The sequence below is a fragment of the Anser brachyrhynchus genome, assembly GCF_964034855.1.
Source record: "Anser brachyrhynchus genome assembly, chromosome: 27".
NCBI lineage: Eukaryota > Metazoa > Chordata > Aves > Anseriformes > Anatidae > Anser > Anser brachyrhynchus.
The window spans coordinates 4,580,483-4,599,566 of NC_137720.1; the positions used below are offsets into that span (position 1 = coordinate 4,580,483).

General features: G+C 48.9%; 1 protein-coding gene across 2 annotated transcripts in view; it reads right to left on the bottom strand.

The window, feature by feature from the left end:
* Positions 1-15,775, bottom strand: part of IPO9 (importin 9) — a 33,442-nt gene extending 17,667 nt beyond the window's left edge. The window contains exons 1-8 of one of the 2 annotated variants that reach the window (XM_080569032.1): positions 15,535-15,775; positions 9,316-9,377; positions 8,576-8,662; positions 7,404-7,605; positions 7,123-7,211; positions 6,752-6,838; positions 4,944-5,063; positions 460-560 (exon numbers count right to left, since the gene is read on the bottom strand). In XM_080569032.1, coding sequence (XP_080425158.1) covers positions 460-560; positions 4,944-5,063; positions 6,752-6,838; positions 7,123-7,211; positions 7,404-7,605; positions 8,576-8,662; positions 9,316-9,377; positions 15,535-15,739 — 953 coding nt within the window. In that variant the 5' untranslated portion in view covers positions 15,740-15,775. Of the gene's footprint in view, positions 1-459; positions 561-4,943; positions 5,064-6,751; positions 6,839-7,122; positions 7,212-7,403; positions 7,606-8,575; positions 8,663-9,315; positions 9,378-9,466; positions 9,641-15,534 lie in introns of those variants that run through there. The other variant, XM_080569033.1, reaches the window with a different exon arrangement.
* Between the last annotated feature and the right edge of the window lie 3,309 nt (positions 15,776-19,084).

Sequence of the window (19,084 nt, forward strand, 5' to 3'; positions counted from 1 at the left end):
GCAAGCACAACCACTCATTCGTACTGCTGCAGCAAGGGATACTGTAGATTCTCCTCTAAAGTCTTTACATCGTGACTAAACATAGCATCACAGAGCAGCTTGGGTTGGAAGGGCCCTTAAAGACCACCCAGTTCCAACCCCCTGCAATGGGCAGGGATGCCACCCACTAGATCAGGTTGGCCAGGGCCTCATCCAACCTGGGACATCATTTTAGGAAGGCAATTTTCAGTGAATAGTAGCAGAAATAATGCAGATTGGCCACAGTTCTACAGCCAGAGTACTCTTGGTGCTCACATCATTCATCAGAGTTGACGTAAGCCAAAAGAAACTTTATGGATCCTACTGAAGTAACAGATATCCAGTAAATCTATCCAACAGACTCGTAGTTCTGGTCCTCGTGGCGTAGGAGATAGTTTGTCTTGGTCTCATCGAGTTAAAACCATTCACTGCAAAGGATATAAGGCGGCACTTTCCGTAAGGGTATTCCAGACGATGGGCAGGATCTGCTGCATCGACGAAACCATGTGCTTCGGGTAGTTCTTCACTAGTGCCGTCACAGCCTGGAAAGAAAGAAGGGAAACCAGGTATGACCATCAAAACACTCAGCTCACTGGCTGCACTTCCATTAACAACTGAGATAATCCAAAGCCTTGCTGCCACCAAGGCCTCCTCCTGTCACTCCTGACCATGCAGTCCCACCTCGTGCACAAACTCTGACAAACAGACCTCTCTTCTTATTTGCTCTTCTGCAGGGAATCGAAGGGACGATATGAGATGTACACCTCTGGAAACGAAGGCAATGCAATAACTGGGTGATAAGATCTGTAATACTACAGCCTCCAATCAAAGTATGCCACTGTCTGAACACAACTGCCATCTGGAAGCTATCTTGTCCCAGAAAAGGAACTCAACTACCAAGGAACACCAGACCCCTGCCTATTCCCCCCACGCAAGCAAGATACCTGTTTGCACATCCAGGCAACAGGTACGATGGAAACCCCCCAGATCGGTTCTCACCCATTTCAACCTGCAGACACAGGTGACTACCAGCCCAACACACCTACCCCAGGGCATGCTTAGCTGCCCTACAGCAGATCGTGCCTGGGGGGTTTCACGAAGCTGACCATGCTGATTTACGGGAGCCCTTTCACTAACGCTTGCCAAAAAGTTTTTGGATCCTTTGGGAGTCACTGAACTCCCACTTCACCTAGCATATGCTGTCTCTTCCCAGAGGTGTGCAGCTCCAGTTCTTTTCTATTAGTTACAGAAGAGTCCCTCCCAAACTGCCTGACACTACAAGACATATGGGTGTTTATTTCTGCTTACCTGACATTAAACGCAACAGTTTTTCTAGTTTGTTTTTTTTTTGTAGCATTGGGTACATTAATGGAGATAAGGTGGAGGCTGGTGATGGGCCGTGTCCCTCAGGGGTCTGTCCTGGGACCAGTGTTGGTTAATATCTTTATCAACAACACAGGCAGTGGGACCAAGTGCACCCTCGGCGAATTTGCAGATGACCCCAAGCTGAGCGGTGCAGTCCATACACCAGAAGGAAGGGATGCCATCCAAAGGGACCTGGGCAGGCTGGAGAAGTGGTCCCACGTGAACCTAATGAGGTTCAACAAGTCCAGGTGCGAGGTGCTGCACCTGGGCTGGGGCAATCCCAGACATGAGGACAGGCTGGGAGAAGAACTCACTGAGAGCAGCCCTGGGGAGAAGTTACAGCCAAGCCAGGCAGTAACCGGCTGCACCCACACCTGCAGCCAGAGTCACTGCAGGGACTCAGACATCACCACCGGGGTGCAGTAAGGCAGCTCCCTAACCCCTTCCAGCCACTCTGCCAGCCAACAGCCAGCTCTATCTCGACTAATTGTTCAGCATCTCTTTAAGATCACCTCTAATAGCTCTGCATTAAAGCCCTTTCTTTTGCTTGCTTCAAATCCCACTTGCTTCTTTAGACGGAATCCAGCACACTGCAGAGAAGGAATCCCAAACGCGTGGATAACAGCTTAACGCACGCTCGCCAGCAGCAGGAGAGCTGAATGTTCAGCTCAAGTGCAGCAGGTGCACTTAATGTCCTTTGCTCATAAGCTGAAGAAATTTGCCTTCAAACAATTGACTACAACTTTGTCTAACTACCTAATTACCTGTTCAAACAGCAGAAGCGTGAGCATGACTTTTCATACCCAACAGGTGTCAAAGGAGCAAATTTTACACGTAAGCAGCACTACAGCAAGGCTGTCAGATGCTTTAGACTGTTGGTTAATTGGTGCTCTTGATATAATTACTGCATACCAAATAAATCATATCTGTATTCTCATGTTATGAAGTTTGCCTCAACTCCATTACTTGTCATGGTTAATTATTCTGTTTCTCTCAAAACAATCAGCAGTGGCATGTTCAACAACAACATTGGAACTGGGATGCAAGGATCATGGAGCTGCAGATCCCCGAGCCTCAGAGACAGCAATTTAATTCATGTTAAAATACTAAACAAAGTAATGAACTACACTACTGGTTATTTTGTTCTGGTCTTCAAGGTTGAAAATATTTTTGTTCTGGCCAATCCTTCTACCCACCCTACAAGGTTTAAAGGCATTTGCCTGCTGATAACTTGTTCTAAACCCGTAACTACCCTTGGAAAGATTTGGGACAAATTAACAAGCAGTGGTCTCACCCCGATGCGATCCAACCTACTTAACTTTCTTAAACTGGATAACTGCCCTAGGGGATCAGGCAGATGTGTACACTTCAGCATAATTCAGAAAAGTTTTTACATCGTCCTGCATAATGTTCTTAGATAGAAAGTACATTTTAGGTCAGCGCTGCCTCTGAGTTCCCCTGAGATTTCCATGCACCTTGGAGTACACGGCTCTCAAGAGATAGGAAAGAAAAAAAATCTTCCTATCATTTGCTTCCTAGCACTCACATTGAGGGGAGGAAAAAAAAAAGACTGAGTTTGCATCTGGTTGAAAATCTATTACCAAAAAAAGTCTCGATTCCCTCTCCCATCGCATCTGCATTTCAAGGGGTTCCTATAATGATCTCATCTGTAGAGCTGGCTTAACTGATCTCTTGAGGTCTCTCACTTCTGCATTACAATGACTATAAAATACACTTTCCTAGAAGGAAAGGCGATTTATCGGTCTTACCACTTGAATCCCTTTTGCCTTAGAAAATTGGTATCATTAGCTTAGAAACCCTAAGTGACAAAATCATGAATTGCCCTGAGCCAACAGCCAGGATACTCATCTCCTCACAAAAAGCCTGCTACAAACCACTTGTCAGCAGACAATCTCCGAAATTTACTGTTTAAATTTGTACTGATTTTCTGCTGCCATCAATACCACCCGGCACGAGAACAGTGTATTCAGATCCAAGCCCTGCACCTGTATCCAACAACGGCCAAAAGCCGATGCCCACACACAATTAAGGAACAGAGCAAGAACATGATGGCATTTCCTCAAATACTTTCCCAGCCTGCCACATCTTACAAGGGATTCCTGCTGTATGTCAGTGCAGGTAAAGTAGAAATAGCTCCAGTTTCTGCAAGCAATTATGTAAATAACAAAAAAGGCTCCAGCCTGATGCAGAACGTATGAAAGTAACGTGAAGATAAGGACTGGTCTACATTTACAGTGAAACTACCAACCACAACTGCTTTCAGTGTAGGCTGAAAACTTGCTCTACTACTAAAAATCCAAATGCAAGTATCTGGAATCAGAGATTCACACATTCTTGAGCTGAAGCCTGTTCAGAGGTTACGCTGCAGAGTATCCCAGAGCGTTCCCTTTATGTTAGCTTTGCTGTTTTGCACAGCCAAGGGAGACAGCAGCACGAAACATGCGCTTCTCACAATGAAGGAAAAACCACCACAAGAGACACTCTCAACAAAACCTGCCAACATCCCAGCCCAAACTCCCTTCCATTTGGTGCTGCACAGTGAGGAACGTGCTCCTCCTGTTTCCAGTCTACAAAACCTGCAACCTTACTGAGGAAAGGCAATAGGAGGGGAAGCGATAGCATGCTGTACCAGGGGACATGTGGCTTTAACAGGACTACGAAAACAGGTTCCACAACACAGAACTTAATAGCTGCTAGTTTGTATAATACAATAATATCCTTCTGCAGCTCCCAGCACTTATTTTCATGGCTCCAGTGTAAAGCTAATAATTATGAAAAATGTGATGCTTGTTTTCAGTAACTCTTCCTTATTTTTTCTTCAGGAGTGTGGCTGAATGGGCTTAGGTGCTGAGCAGCACCTTCATAAACCGGTACCCTGTGACCCAAGCAACTTACCCCAGCACATGTGCAAGTAAATGAAAACCTGGATTTGATTCTGCAACTTCTGTTTCTGAGCTCGTCTTTTCTCTCCCACATTGCAGGCAGCAGACCCTACAAGTCCAGTGCTCCCCCAGCAGCTGCAGGGCTCACCATGCCTCCACTGGCACTCTCGTCCCCAGGCACCGAGCTATACACACAGAGCTCTGCAACCCAGTTTCCTTTCTCTTGTAAGGAAACTGAGAGAATACAAAGACTTTCCAACTCCATTTTGCAGAGACGATTTAATATTAAAGAATAGGCAAGTTCTAGAAAAGCACCTACACAAAACAAGCTCCCAAAGCCTCCTTGCAGCAGAATTCTGCAGCTGGTTTAGGAAGGACAGAACTGTAACCACTGAGCAGCGTCCGAACACAATGCATGCAAGGTGTCTCAGATCAGTAAACAACAAAGACATACATCCTTATGGATCTCGGAGGCATCTACACTACAGGCAGAATTGTTTCAACGTTGTATGGCACTGGGAGCCAAAACAAAAACCTTCGTATTTCCTAAGACAAGCAGCACCAGGAGAGGTGATGCACACTCGAGTTTCTGTTTTCCGGCACACCTGACAGTGTATTTGTATTTGATTGTTATTGAATCAGTCTTAACTGACTTACCTTTAAGACTTCCATCTTAAATCCACTGTCTGATGTGGGTCCATCAGGCATTTGCAGGGCCTGAACGAAAGCCTCCGTGAACTGCTGCACCACAGGAAAAATCAGGACTTTGGCCGCACCCTGGTAAAAATCAGTGCAAGCACAGGTCAGTTCGAGGTACAGATCTCCCCTGTCTGACAAGGAAAGCACCAGAAATAAGAGAAATTGTGTTTTTCTGCTACAAACCCAGAGGGACTCAGGACAACTGCAGAACGCAGTTACAATGCCACTTGTTTCAGACGTCACTTTGGCTCTCTCCTCGTGCTGGGAACTGATCTCAGCTGAATCCCACCTTCAAAACCACGCGGCCCAGACTGCTGCAAAGCACACACCTGCGTCGAAGCCATTCGCCTCAGACTCCAGACAGAGACCCAGACAAGCCAGCCAGGAGTCTCAGGAGCAGCGCACGTCCTCCCGACGCGGGCGCCTCCGCCTGATTAAACAAATCACGCCCTGCACTCTCCTGCCCAGACCCCTCGACCACAAAGGAGACCCGGGGTGACCAGCTCACACACAATTAACGCTGAGCCCCGAGGACAGCATTTAGCTCTCCTTTGAGCCACCCTCCCACAAACCAAACAAGCTCTTGCTGAGCCGAGTACCAACAGCTGGCCTCAAGATTACTGGGATGATTCTCCCTAGGAAAATGCAGGAAGTATTTTTCCAGATGTCAAAGCACTCCTTGGCCAAGCAAGTAATAGTGGACAAAAACATTTTTATTGAGAATTTTCATTATAACTCCTTATCTAAGACAGCTAAGATGTATGTTTAACTACAAAATACCACTTTATCAATTTATACAAGGACTATCTCTCCTTGTACGTGTCTCAAATTTGACCTGAAAAAATTTTTTTTTTTATATAATGTAAAGGACACTTTTAGCCCCCCTCTAGAATAAGACAGTGGGGAGCTAAAAAAGACTGCTGCCTTTCGGATACTGGTACCAGTGGCAATATGTTGTTGCGTAAGTAACCTTGTCAGTGCAGCAGAGATACGCTGTAATTATCAGAACTTCCCAAAAGTCCGGACTGAATTCCTCCCTGTGCAAACAGGAAGGAAACAGCAGAAAGAGACACTCAGCACGGACTCAGAAAACCAGATGCTAGAATAAGTCATTCCCATCTCCAAAAAGTTGGAAAGAGTTATTCAGCGCCTGGGGAGTGCTGGAAAACCCACCGGTCAGAGGCCATTTAAAAAAACAGCTGTACTCAGCTAGACAGGAGATCCACATGTGTATAAAGCTGCTCGACCGTGCAGTGTTTTTTATCTTAACTGCTATCCTAAAATTTTTGTTTGGTTTCCAACACCCCTTTGGGAACAAAGAGCTGATGTATGTTGAAGCAATCGATTAAGTAGCAGGAGCTTGTAACCAATGCCTAATCCGAGGGCCAGAAAACCAGCTATCAAAACCCAGACTGCCCAGGTGTGGAGGTTGGTTAGGACACAGTCCACCTGGCAACTGGGATTTCCAAACAAAGGGATGATGCACCATCTCCTCCTCACACTGACTCCCCTTCTCTGAGCTCTTACGTGCTTATCTGTTGATCTGTCACAAGTTACACTTAGTTATGGAAACCAATTCACAGTTTCAAGGCATGCATGCAGATGAGGGAGCGAGCCACTTTACATGTATTAAATTACACCCTCTCCCCCAGAATTACAGCTGATGGCATCTAATTCTCCCGGTGTTTCATTTTCATATTAACAATTATTTAAAGCCTTGCTCAGTTTGAATTCAATGTATGTTGCAGGGGATGTTACACTCTTGCCTTTTCCAGCTCCTCCATGTTACAAATCATGTGGGCACACGTGGTAAATATCTCCACTGCACGTGACCTTGTGCGAATACCATACACCTAGAAAAAAAAAGTAAATAGATCAGGAACACGAGATATATTAGTTATAAGTTATCCTTTGGTTTTCTTCTTTTAATTGTATTTATTTTTTGCTTTTATTCCCTTTTATTACTAGCTTCAGAAGTTCTATTGAAACATTAGCTCTCATGAATTACCACATTATTGAGAAAACTCTTTAAGTCTCTTACTGTGCTATAGTTTAACCATTAAACCTGGTGTTTCCGTGCTCCAAGAAACGTTCCCATGAACACAATTCAGTACCAACTTTATGGTGAAGATCATACCTCAGCCATTGTGAAAATTTTGTACATCTCTGGAAGAATAACAGGAGCAACGTGCGGCATCTGTGTGTCTGTCACTTCTCGTGTAAACTCTAGGAGGCGGAAAAACAGAAATAAGTTCTTGTAGGAAAACAAATTTGTAGCAACAAAACGGAGAATTTCTGGGAAACACTAAACACATTGGAAACATTGATTTATACTCGACTAGATCAGTTTTGTCTGGCCTTCATAATGGTAATCCCTAAAGGCCAGCAGAAAAATCTCATGCTCTCACATACCCGTACCTGTAAGCACTCTCATGGCTCCGTGCACTGCATTCACATCCCCACTGACCAGCATCTCCATCAAGAGGTTGAACAGCTCGGGCCAGGCTTCAGGCCAGTCCCAATGGGCGATTGCTGACACTGCATAGGCAACGCTCGAGCGCACTTTGCTGATCGATTCTCTCAGCCCGTTGGGTAGGAGCTCCCTAATTGCAACTTTTGCCTGTAGAAAATAACATTAGTTAGCAAAACACATCCTCAAACGTAAGGGAATTTGAAAATATATAGCCTCGTATATACCTATGACCATATCCTGATGCTGATTCAACGTCAGCTTTACAAAATCAACGCTCATGAGATAACAAAAGTTTGCACTGTATTTTTTTTTAATGGAAAACTGCAGGGCGTGTTGTGAAGTAGCACTCTCTTCATGCAGAGCACTCGGCCAAGCATACAGTAAACAGCCTTTCCCAGCTCCCAGCTGCAATTAGATGCGATGTAGATACGGATGGAAGACATCCAGGGTTAGTTAAGATAACTGGCAGTTCTGATGTCAGGGACTATGTTTGCTTACTTTGGAAGATTTGGTAAAGTAGAACTGATCACCCAACCCTGAAGGGACACAAGAAATCAAGCCAGCACTTCTGGGGCATAATTCACAGGATCTGTTTCAAGGAACCACCTCTGGATGGGATGAATCACACCCTAGATGTGAAGGATGGTCTAGCCAGCAGTCAAAGGGCTGGAATCTTTGACCATTTTAGCCATTAGATACTTCTACTGAACAGATTTTGAAGGAAACCCAGCAGACCTTTGAACTCAAATTTGTCATGGGAAAGCAGCCTGTAAGTCCCAAGCTGGAAAACACAGGATGCAGCAATACCTGAAAAAAGACTGCCAGAATTACTACTTTTAAAACTTTCAAAGCAGGTTTCCTTTAGTTTTGCTCTCAGAATGACAGAAACATTATGGTTGAACTTCTCTTACAGAAATCAGCCCAAGTATCTTTAGTCTAGCATGGTTTCAAGCGACTGAAAACACATTTTTGAAGTGGAAAATGTCAGAAAACCTTAACTGAAGCAATTAATCTCTTGTAACACACAAGGGCAATGACACTTTTAAAGCCAACTACAGAGTTAATATTCTTGATGGATAAAACATCTTGAAGCAGACAATGTGGAGTCAAGTCTTACCCTTTCTGTGGTCTCTGGAGGTCTGAACTTTTCTGACTGAGAACACCAATGAGTTTCCACATACTGTTTCAAAATGACAGACGCTAGCTGTATTAGAAGAGAGGTCACAGGTCAGTAACAAATCTCGCAACCACGGCCAGGATCACCCCTGCCCCATTTGCTCAGCCTTCCATCCCACGTGCTGCTTTCGGAGGGGTGACAGCCCTTGCCAAAATGCAAAAATCTTTGTGAAATGGAGAAAAAGCCCCCTGCAGTAAGATGAACTGACGGTTGTTTCTTGCACAATGATGGCCTGTACAGCACTAACACAATAAGACAACTTTATTTTCTCACCCCTAAGGAGGCACGAGATATGGCCACGTGGTAAGTACGGAAACACAGAGCCCAAACCTCCTTTTCAAGGAGGAAAACACCTGCACAACAACATTGTGCTGTGAAGACAGGCTGCACTTCTGCTTGCTGATGCCTGCTGCCCACCTACCAGGCTCCCCAAGCGCCCACACCCAGCACGCTGCCGTCCCAGCACCAGGTTTACCAAGTCCAAAAAGCACTAATTTCAAAAAAGGAAAGCATACGACATCTGGATATGCTGAAAGTGTCAATTCTGCAGGAATTTAATCGTAAATGGAGAATGATGATGGAAAACTACCTTCAATTCTCCACCTGGAAACGCTGTAGGACGTTCTACAAACCAAGGAAATTAGCAGTGAACTGATTTTTCCAGTTTTGGGTAAACTCACCTGCCGGATGGCCAGGGCACCCTGAGGATCCACAGTCAGTTCTGCTAAATGAACACCGAACTCTGCAATATTAAGAAGAAAAAAGGTTGTATCGTAGCTTTTATTCCCACACAGCAAAACTCATCAGGATTTTTGGAGAAAGACATAATACCGATTGAATGACTCATATGTGGGAAGGAGAAGACAATTCCAAAGTACAGCTTCTCAAATGAATCACCAGCATTAATTCTCCCTTGCGTTCTCTGCACAAACTCCATTTATTTTCTCGGCATCTCATTTCTTTTTCTCAAGGGCAAAAATTCTGCAAGCCAGGTTAGTAACAAGCAAATGATTTAGAACCTTTAAAAAATACCTTATCTACAACAAAACGTCATTAGGCACATCCCCACACGGGTGATGCAGGGATGGGGTCCAGGAGGGAGCAAGAAGCAAGCGGCCAGCCAGCGGTCCCCCCTCGGCCACCCGGAGCGGGGGCACCGCTGCGGCTGTCCCACGGGGACAAACCTGCACCAGCAGCACCCCGGCACCAGCAGTGCCCCTGTGGTGGCCAGCAGCAGGATCCAGGGCTGCAGGAACTCTGCCACTAAGGTTTTTTGTCCGGAAAACGCACGAGCTGCTTGTGGTGCCCAAGCAAGTTCTACAGCAAAGGCAAAACTGAAATGCTCGCACCAATTTTGTCCATGAGGAAATAAAGAAAATAACTAAGAGCAGCTGTTGGTATGGTAAATCCACATGCCTCAATAAATGTCCTTTAAATTGCAACTTCGAGCTCTGGGATAACTGTACTAAATACTTCATTTAATTTCATTCACCTACTTTAGAAATGCATTTGTGGTTTCAGTTCCAGAAACCAGGGAGCAGAAGGGACGTCCCGTGGTCCAGCCAGCACCACCGGACTCACACGGACAGGATTAAATGTGCTTAAAGCATCCCTGGCAAAAACGTACTGAAAAATATTCTCAAAGAGTTCTGCAGCCTTCGTTAGTGACATATCCAGGTGTTGCACAAACGTGGTCATCTATGGTTCTCCTAATAACCACCTCGCTTGTTTTTCTGGCTTGGGAGAGAATTGCCCCTCACCTTCCCGTGCTTACACCAAACAAACCCAGTTCCTTCAACCTTTCTTTACAGATCATGCATTTGAAAAAAAAAAAAACCTCTTATCCTAGCTGCAAAAGCAGGGAGACCCATTCTGAGATGTACTTGACGTAACACTCCTCTCAACCACAGCAGTAATTATTCGTCTAGGAGCCTGAGATATTCCAGACCCGAACACAGCACTGAATTTCAGGCACATTTTAAAGGGTGTAAGCGAACTAAGGAGCCAGAATAAATACCACGGCTTCACACAGTTGCAACGCAAACCAGTCACACTAATGAAATCTTTCAATCTGTCATTTTCCAACCTGCACATACACATTTGAGTTTTTTCCTTTATGTGCATTAGTCTGCACTCAACTTACAGAATGCTGTTTCAGCGACTTTAGGCCACCTCTCCAGTTTTCCAAGTCCTTTCTAACTGCTGTCCAAGCAGATCCCAGTGCCACCAGCGGTAACCTGCAGGTGTGCTCGTACAGCAGCGACCACGAGCTCTGCCTTAAAATCCCCTCGGGCGGGACAACAAGCCACCACCAACCTCCCTACGCACGGGTTTTCCACCAGCGGCACATCCTAAGGTACCTCAGACCGGTGTGTTCTCCACGGATAGTAACAAAGGTTGAAGCTAATCGCCTCGCAAATCTTACCAAACTCTTATCATCCCCCGTGGCAGTTTCCTTAAGCAATAAGCCGTCTCTTCCATCAAACAAAGCAGATGGATTTATCAAGAACATATCATATAAAACAGTAGGCACCGCGCGGCACCTAGTTAGCCAGCTGCTTAACAAGCTGTTCCAAGAATCCCTCTAGGAACTGAAATTACACCGAGTGCTGCATAGCTCACTGGCTCCTCAGTTCTCAAAGAATTGGTTCATTATTGGGTTTTTCCAGTTGACTGGGGACTTTCTGTCTCTGTCAAGGGTAACTGCACTTGAAATGCGTCTCTTCCTAAGTGCTTCCCCCACTTACGTGCTGTGGATCTGACACATCAGAAATATGAAGTCTTCTTCCTAAGTCTGTAAAACCAAAAGCTTAGAAACTCGTAATGAAAGGCCCGATACAGGGAACATTTAACAAACCCAGTTCCTCCCAGCTCCTCTCCATCAACCTTGCTATTAACAAACGCTCCTTGAGCTGCCGGGGCTCAACGAGCGTTTGGACACCGCTCTCGGACAAAGGGTTTGGGTTTTGGAGCCAGGAGTTGGACCCGATGATCCTGGTGGGTCCCTTCCAGCTCGGGACCTTCTAGATGCCCGGGACCCGTGACCACACGCCCAGCCCCAGGCTGCTTCGGGGCAGCCCCGAGCCAGGCTGCAGCAGGGCCATGCTGGCACGGGGCAGACCCCGACACCCGTGGGGAGGGCTGAATGTCCCCAGCACGTCCCCTCCTAAAGCCTGGCACCACGACCTGCCCGAAGCACAGACGGTATCCAGACACAGGTGTTTAATGGCTCCTGCTGAGCCCTTTCCACCAGCAACCTCCAGTCGTTTTTAAGCCATTCCTCCTCCTGAAATCCCATTGTGGTAATTCCCGCAGTTCGTACACGGAGGGAACGCCGGCTTCCTTCTACTTCTTTCGGATTGATTTCCATCTGATGCTCCCTCGGCTTTGTCACAAGTCACAAATAATCGCTCCTCGCCCTCTCTGCCGCTTACGATTTTATAGCCTCCATCTCTGCTCTCTCCCAGGCAGAAAAGGCAATTTACTCGCTCCATCTCAGAACAGCTTTTCCACGCTTCTGACCGTCTCCGTGCCGCGTTTCCCGTGCCTGCTTTATCCCTCCCGAGAGCGGCAGGCCCGCGGCGCACGCAGGCTGCAGAAGCACGAGGGATTTACGCCGTGCTTTGTTCTCCATTCCCTCCTTTCCGGTCCATTTGCCTTTGGGAGCAGGGCAGAGCAGCGAACGGATATTTCCAGGAATGTCTCCATGCTAACAACCGCATCTCTTCTCCAAGCAGCAGTCGTTAGCACAGCCCGTTGCTTTTTAAGGCATCGCTGGGGCTGCCTCCTCCTCTTCCTCATTCATCGGCACCACCTTACACCTCCCGTTTGCACACCCCACCACTCAGCTCCCTCCTGCGAAATCCTTCTGTGGTTTTTGCCACTGATTTTCACGCCAGCCAAACCGAACAGCTCGGTACCACCGGCAACTTTGTCACACCGCTGCTCGCTCTTCTGCGCACCGTTAGGGATGTGCTGAGCAGCACAGCTCTGTGCGGGACTTCTGACCCTCTCCATGCGGTGCAGAACACAACCAGGCTCTTCTGCCCCTCGTCTTCAAGCTTTTAATCAGTTATTAACTCAAGAGCTGTCCGCAGCAGCTTAGTTTCTTCACAAAGTTTCAGTAAGGGGATTTCCTAAAGGCTTTCTTGCAGTCCCAGGACTCCTTCAAGCAGCTCTTCCATTACACACAGATCGGCTCTGCCACAACAATCACACGTACCCAGCTCTACCCATTCCAGCTCCTGACTTAATTTTAAGTCCTGGAGGCAGCACTGAGGCTGTCCCGGCTTCCCTGTGGCAGCCCAACGCTCGCCCCGCTGCCCCGCACCTACCAGCTTACGTTATCTGATGCCTTCCACAACAAGTCACCCAGCGTGGCTGCAGCAGGGTAATTCAGTGCTGGAGTCCCCGTAAAACTCTCGCAGACGCATCCTGCAGCACTTGCTGTTGAAAGCAAACCGGTAACAAAATCGCTTCCAGCCGTGCTCCAACGGGGCGTGGGTTCTGCAGTGGGGCTCGTGTACAGAGGCTCTCCCGGACGGCACGCGAAGTCAGCTCCAACACCTGGAATTCAGCTCTTCCTTGCCCCTACACACCTTGAATGCACCCTTCCACACTTCTATCGCTGGGGGGCCACAAAAACTCCTTGAAATGCTTGCTGCTTCAATTGCATTTGAAAGCACAAGTATTTTATGTCTTTTACAAGTGTTTCCTCAATCGTTTTTTGGCCTGTCTCCATTCATTTTTAATCAGAAGTGCCAACACCTATGTCCTTTCCTATTACCCTTGTTTTTACTTTCAGCATCTTATTTAGCCTGCTTGATGACAGCATGGTTCTGGTTTCTTTAAAGTCCTTCTGACCCACATAATCTATACTTCTTTCCCTCACTAACCTGCTGTTGGCAAGCCCTGCGCTCCAGGCCCTGACTAGGAAATGCTCTGAGCAACCTGTTCTGATATTGCTGGTGCTGCTTTCATCAGGAGGGCTGGACTGGAGACCTCCTGAGGTCCCTTCATCCGCATCATTCTGTGCTTCCTTGGTTACTCCTCTCTTGTCATAGTCAAGCAGCATCGGAGGAATAAGCTATGTTTTCTGTGCAAACGCCAGGAGGAGGAGCAGACCTCACTCCCATTTATTGCTTTCTTGTTCTGGGTGGGGGACAAAACTGGTGTCACCGGCAAACTGCACGAGCGCGTCCTCAGTAGCCTTCTCCAGGTCACAGGTAAAGCTGTTAAACAGGACAAGCCCCGCAGTAAAGCCACGTGGTTCTGGGATTTGAAAGCAGAGAAGCGTTGGGGCATCCACAGCCTCGCTGGGCTACCATCCCTGGAGCTGCTCAAGGCCAGGTTGTACGAGGCCCTGGGCAACCCGATCTAGTGGGTGGCATCTCTGTCCATGGCAGGGGTGTTGGAAGCGGGTGGTCTTTAAGATCCCTTCCAACCTAGAACATTCTACAATTCTATGACGAGGATATTTGCAAAGCTGTGAAAAAGAGAAGGCAAAGATGACTCCATTCCTCTTACCCTGAACGGTACCAACCAGATGTAGTCCTGTTGTCTTCCTGGGCATCCTATGGGATCTTAGGGGCATCCGTCACCTACAGCCCGCAAAAAGTAGTGTTTTCTGGAAATCTGTTACTCAAACCATTACACAAACTTGCTTTGATTTCTTGTGGTAATATTGAGACTGTTAGGAAAAAAGAAAGCTGCCACTGAAGAGCACGCTGACTACAAGGTCGCAGCACTTCAAACTCGTACTACTGCACTGCCACCTTTAAAGCTCCACCAGCTGCGATGGCAACAAACAAATTTCCTCGTAACGCATCAAGGAAGACCCGACCTGAGAGTGTTACAACAAATGATAAGGGACCGTATAAGTAGATACGTTTTTATCAAACAATTTGCTTTCCTTTCATCGCCCCGGTTTCACCCAGGGCAATCACAACACTGTTCTGGAGCCAGGCACACCCTTACGTCTTCCTTCTCTTTACCATAAATTGCCTTTGATAACACGTCTGAGCTCAAGTTCGGGAGCAGAAAGAGTTTAAAGCACTTCCCAGAGCACCTCCGGAATGGCAAAATCAGACAGGAGTAAGGCAAAGCGTGCAGGAGGGACCAGGAACGAGCGACCCGCTGAGGAGCCGCGCCAAGGGCTCGAGCCAGGGCTGCAGCACCGTGCCCTCGCCGCCTGCAGGACTCCTCGCAGATCTTCCAGTGGCTTCGGCAGATTTCAGTCCTTTGGGCCGGGTCACCAAATTTGAGCTGACACGAAATAGCCCGTGAACACCAACAGCGTTTTAAGCGTGGCTCGCGTGCGGCAAAAGCCTCGAGCGCGCGACCTGCCTCGACGACTCCACCAAAAGCCAAACGAGCAGGGGCGGTCGGGCACTGGGCCTCTTGCTCGTGACACTTCCATCCCGGAGAGCCACGGGCCGGCCCCAGCGCCCCCTCAGCGCCCCTCGGGGGGCCCGGAGCACCCGGGCTTGCAGCGGGGACCGGGCAGGGCCACAGGCCCGCAGCCCCCCGGCAGTGAGAGCGGCAGCCCAGGGCGCCGGCACCCAAAGAGGCACCAGGTCCGGGCACCCAGGGGCGGGGGTCCCCCTTCCCTTCTCCCCCCTAAGCCCCCCCCACGGGGGTACCACGGGTCCCGGCATCCCGGGAGCTCCCCGTTCCCTCCCCCCCCCCCCCCCCCCGGTGCCCTGGCTGCAGGCACCCCGGGGGCTCCCCCTTCCCCTCGCCCCCCCCCCCCCCCCCCCGAGCTCCCGGCTCGGCAGGAGGCGGGGCGGCCGCGGGAGCTCCGCTACGGGCGGGCGGCGCTTCCCGCAGGGCCCCCGCGGCCCAGGCCCGGCCCCTCCCTCCCCGCAGCCCCGCTCCCGGTGCCGCCGCCCCGCACTCACCCTCCGTCACCTCCAGCACCTTCACCTGCTCCTCGGCGGCGGCGCGCACCGCCTGCACCGGGCACAGGATCCCGGTCAGCGTCTCCACCAGCGCCTCCTTCAGGCCCTGCGCCACCGGGCCCGGCGCGCTCCCTCCTCCTCCGCCGCCGCCGCCGTTGCCGCCGCCGCCGCCCCCCGGCCCGCCCGCCGCCGCCGCGCCCGCCATCGCCCCCGCTCCGCTCCCCTCCGCCGCCGCCGCGCGCCAAACGCACGCACGGCGCGCGCGCACCCCGCCGGGATGGCGGCGAGGCCCCGGCGCCGCCCACAGCGCCCCCGGGCGGCGCGGAGGGAAAATGGCGGCGGCGCCGCCTCGGTGGGAAGGGAGGGCGGGGCCCGCTCGGTGAGGCGCTGAGGGGAGGCCCCGGCCCGGAGAGGGGAGGGAATGATCATGGAATGTGGTCTCCGATGGTCACAGAATCACCGGGGGTGGAAAAGCCGTCCAGGATCATCTGGGAAACCACCCCTTACCACCGCTGTCACCCACAGAGCCATGTCCCCAAGCACCACGTCCAACCTCTCCTTGAGCACCCCCAGGGACGGTGACTCCCCCACCTCCATGGGCAACCCTTCCCAATGCCTGACTGCTCTTTCTGAGAAGAAATATCTCCTCATTTCCAACCTGAACCTCCCCTGGCACAGCTTGAGGCCGTTCCCTCTGGTCCTATCCCTGGTTATCTGCGAGAAGAGGCCGACCCCCAGCTCCCCACACCTTCCTTTCAGGCAGTTGCAGAGAGCAGTAAGGTCTCCCCTGAGCCTCCTCTTCCCCAGCCCAAACCCCCCCAGTTCCCTCAGCTGCTCCTCACAGGACTTGTGTCCCAGGCCCTTCACCACCTTCATAGCCCTTCTCTGGACACACCCCAGGGCAGCAATTTTACAAAGCAATACTGCGTTTTGGTATTGTAATAACACACACAAAATGGACACGTTGCTCCAGGGACAGCGCTGGGGCCACGTTGGTGCTCAACTGGCCCTGGCGCTGCACCCAGCACCCAGGGGAGCTCTCTGGTTGTGAAGGGGCTACCATAGGGAGCACTGGGCTACTAGCCTTAGCGAGGTGCTGTTTAATAGTCAAGCCACCTGTCACTTGCATGCAAGTCCCTATTCCCCTAGCTGCCCTTTCCCATCACGCAGCGCCCTCTTTTGTGTATTCTGTTACATGCCAAGCCAGCCTTGCTGGCCTCTTCTAAGCTGAAGTCCATTCCTTTGGGATAACGCTTCCAGTCACGTTCTTTCATATTTTGAAATGTTCTCATCCAGAAAGCTGCAAGCGTTTGTGTAGATCACGTAATGGTTGCAGCTTGAGTTCAAGATTTCCTCCAGGAGGAGAAGCAGCAGCCTGATGAACAAGGGAAACAGGCCCTGCACCCAGCAGGCTCCCGCAGGCTGGGGCTGGCAGACATCATCCCCCTGAGCACAAATCTCAGTTCAGGCTGGAATTTTGTGCAGGGGAGACCTCGGCTGTAGGGCTCATGCCTAGAGGCAGAGAACACGGCTCCTCTTTTAACATGTTGGCACACTGCACCGTGCACACACCCACCCCTGCCCTTCCTAGGGCCAGGACAGTTGGTGATACGGCAGATAAGGATTTTTCCTCTGTTGTTCAAAATGCTGCTTCTGCTGGAGGAACAAGCACATATTTAAACAAGATATAACCTTGGCTAGGCTATGATAAACTGTTCATCTTTGCACTGTCCCAGTAGTTTGGTTTAGTGGAAAGCATAGTGCTGCACCAAAACCAGCAAGACAGGCCAGGAATATTTCACCTGACAATCCCCTGCCCCCCGACACAGGCTGGCTGATGTCAGAACCAACAAACAATGGGCCTGCACGTGTATTTGTCATTTTTGTCTCCTTGTAGCAGCCAGAGCTGCTGCTTCTGTATTTCAACATTTTGCAGAAAACAAGGCCACAGTTTAGAGACAAAAGCAGTATCCCCAAGCAGTGCTTGTCTAGCCCATCATCCTTCCTTTCTGCTCAAGTGACGGTACAGCAGCACTGAATGCTCCAACTTGTCCTTCTGTACTGGTAGAAATTACATTTATTTGAGTCTTCCAGGCTTTTTCAGGTTTGAATTCCCATCTGTTTTGTACATTGCACGGTCTCTTCACACATTTTCTGCACAGATGCTTCCTGCAAAGCCAGCAAACTGAGCTCACCTTTCAAACGCCATATATTTCGCGTCAAGACCAAATGGGTTTGGACATTCATCTTTTCTTTTGACATGCTTCAGGGAAGGAAGTTCAGTCACCAGAAAAAGATGATACCCTTAGCATGAAAAGGTGTTTTGTGATGAACTCCTTGTTTCCTCCTGTGATGCTTTGACTCGAGGTTACTGCAGGGCAAGGTGCACAAGCCTTCGAGTTCCTCCCTGCAAGGAAGACTTCACAGAAAGACGTGCAGCTGATATGGGTCATGGTTGTAATAAGCAAAAATACTTCAAGAAAAATCAGGACCAGCACAAGGGACTGGCACAGCATCAGCCTGAACAAGAACAAGGGCATTACATGGTATGCATCCCCCTTTGTTTAAAATTTAACTTCAGGGAGCAACAAGAAACCCCCCAAACCCAGCAGATACTGAAGCAGACCAAACACCTGCCATTATTCTCTGACATTGGGTTGTCCTTTAACAAGCCCTGCACGATGGAGGTGCTCACTGAGCAAATTGTGTGCATTGTAGATAAAAAGCTACTGATTTTACTATTTACAATGTTTATGTATTTTAGATGCCCAGCTCACACCAGGAGGCAATCACACACACAAAAACTAGCCCAACATTGCGATGACACAGCCAGGTACCTTTAAAAAATGTTACTGCAAGCAGTAGGAATACCAAGCTTTTCAGAACTTGAAGGACTGGGGCGCGTAAAGTACTTTCATTAAGCTGCATCTCTTAATTTCAGGTATGTCAGCATTTCTTTCCAACCATCTTTCAGCATACATTCTTCTCAGCATTTGAATTTTGGACCCGGTATCATAACATCACATACACATTTGTTTGTTCATAAAGTATTTCCTCCCTCTACCTAACATTTTTTACTGGAATCCACTGATGATGCCAAATTCAATTTTTGTCTGTCTTAAATAGAAGCCACATGCGGAACCCGTAGTATTAATCTAGCAATGACTGTTTTATCACCTCTTTCAGACAGTTTTTATTGATGCTCTTCTTGCCTTCAGAGACTGACGTGTTTACATTCTAGAGGAGAACTCTCAATATGTAGCTTGTTCACTTCTGAAGAAAGAATAAAGCCATTTTTCAAGGCTGCACACCTTAACCCTTCTCTTAGAAGAGCACGTTTATAGCTAGATTCATAGAAGAGTCATCTCAGCTTCTTAATTTTGCTTCCAGGTAGCAGCTGCCTGCACATATATCCTAGAGCCCTTCCCTTCCTAAATCACGTGTGAGAAGTGTAGTCATGTCCTACTTACCTATTTCTCCTACCACAGATACAGCAGCCTGATCTTTTTGTCTGCCCTGGAAGGGATTTAGCCTACAGCTGAAGTCCCTT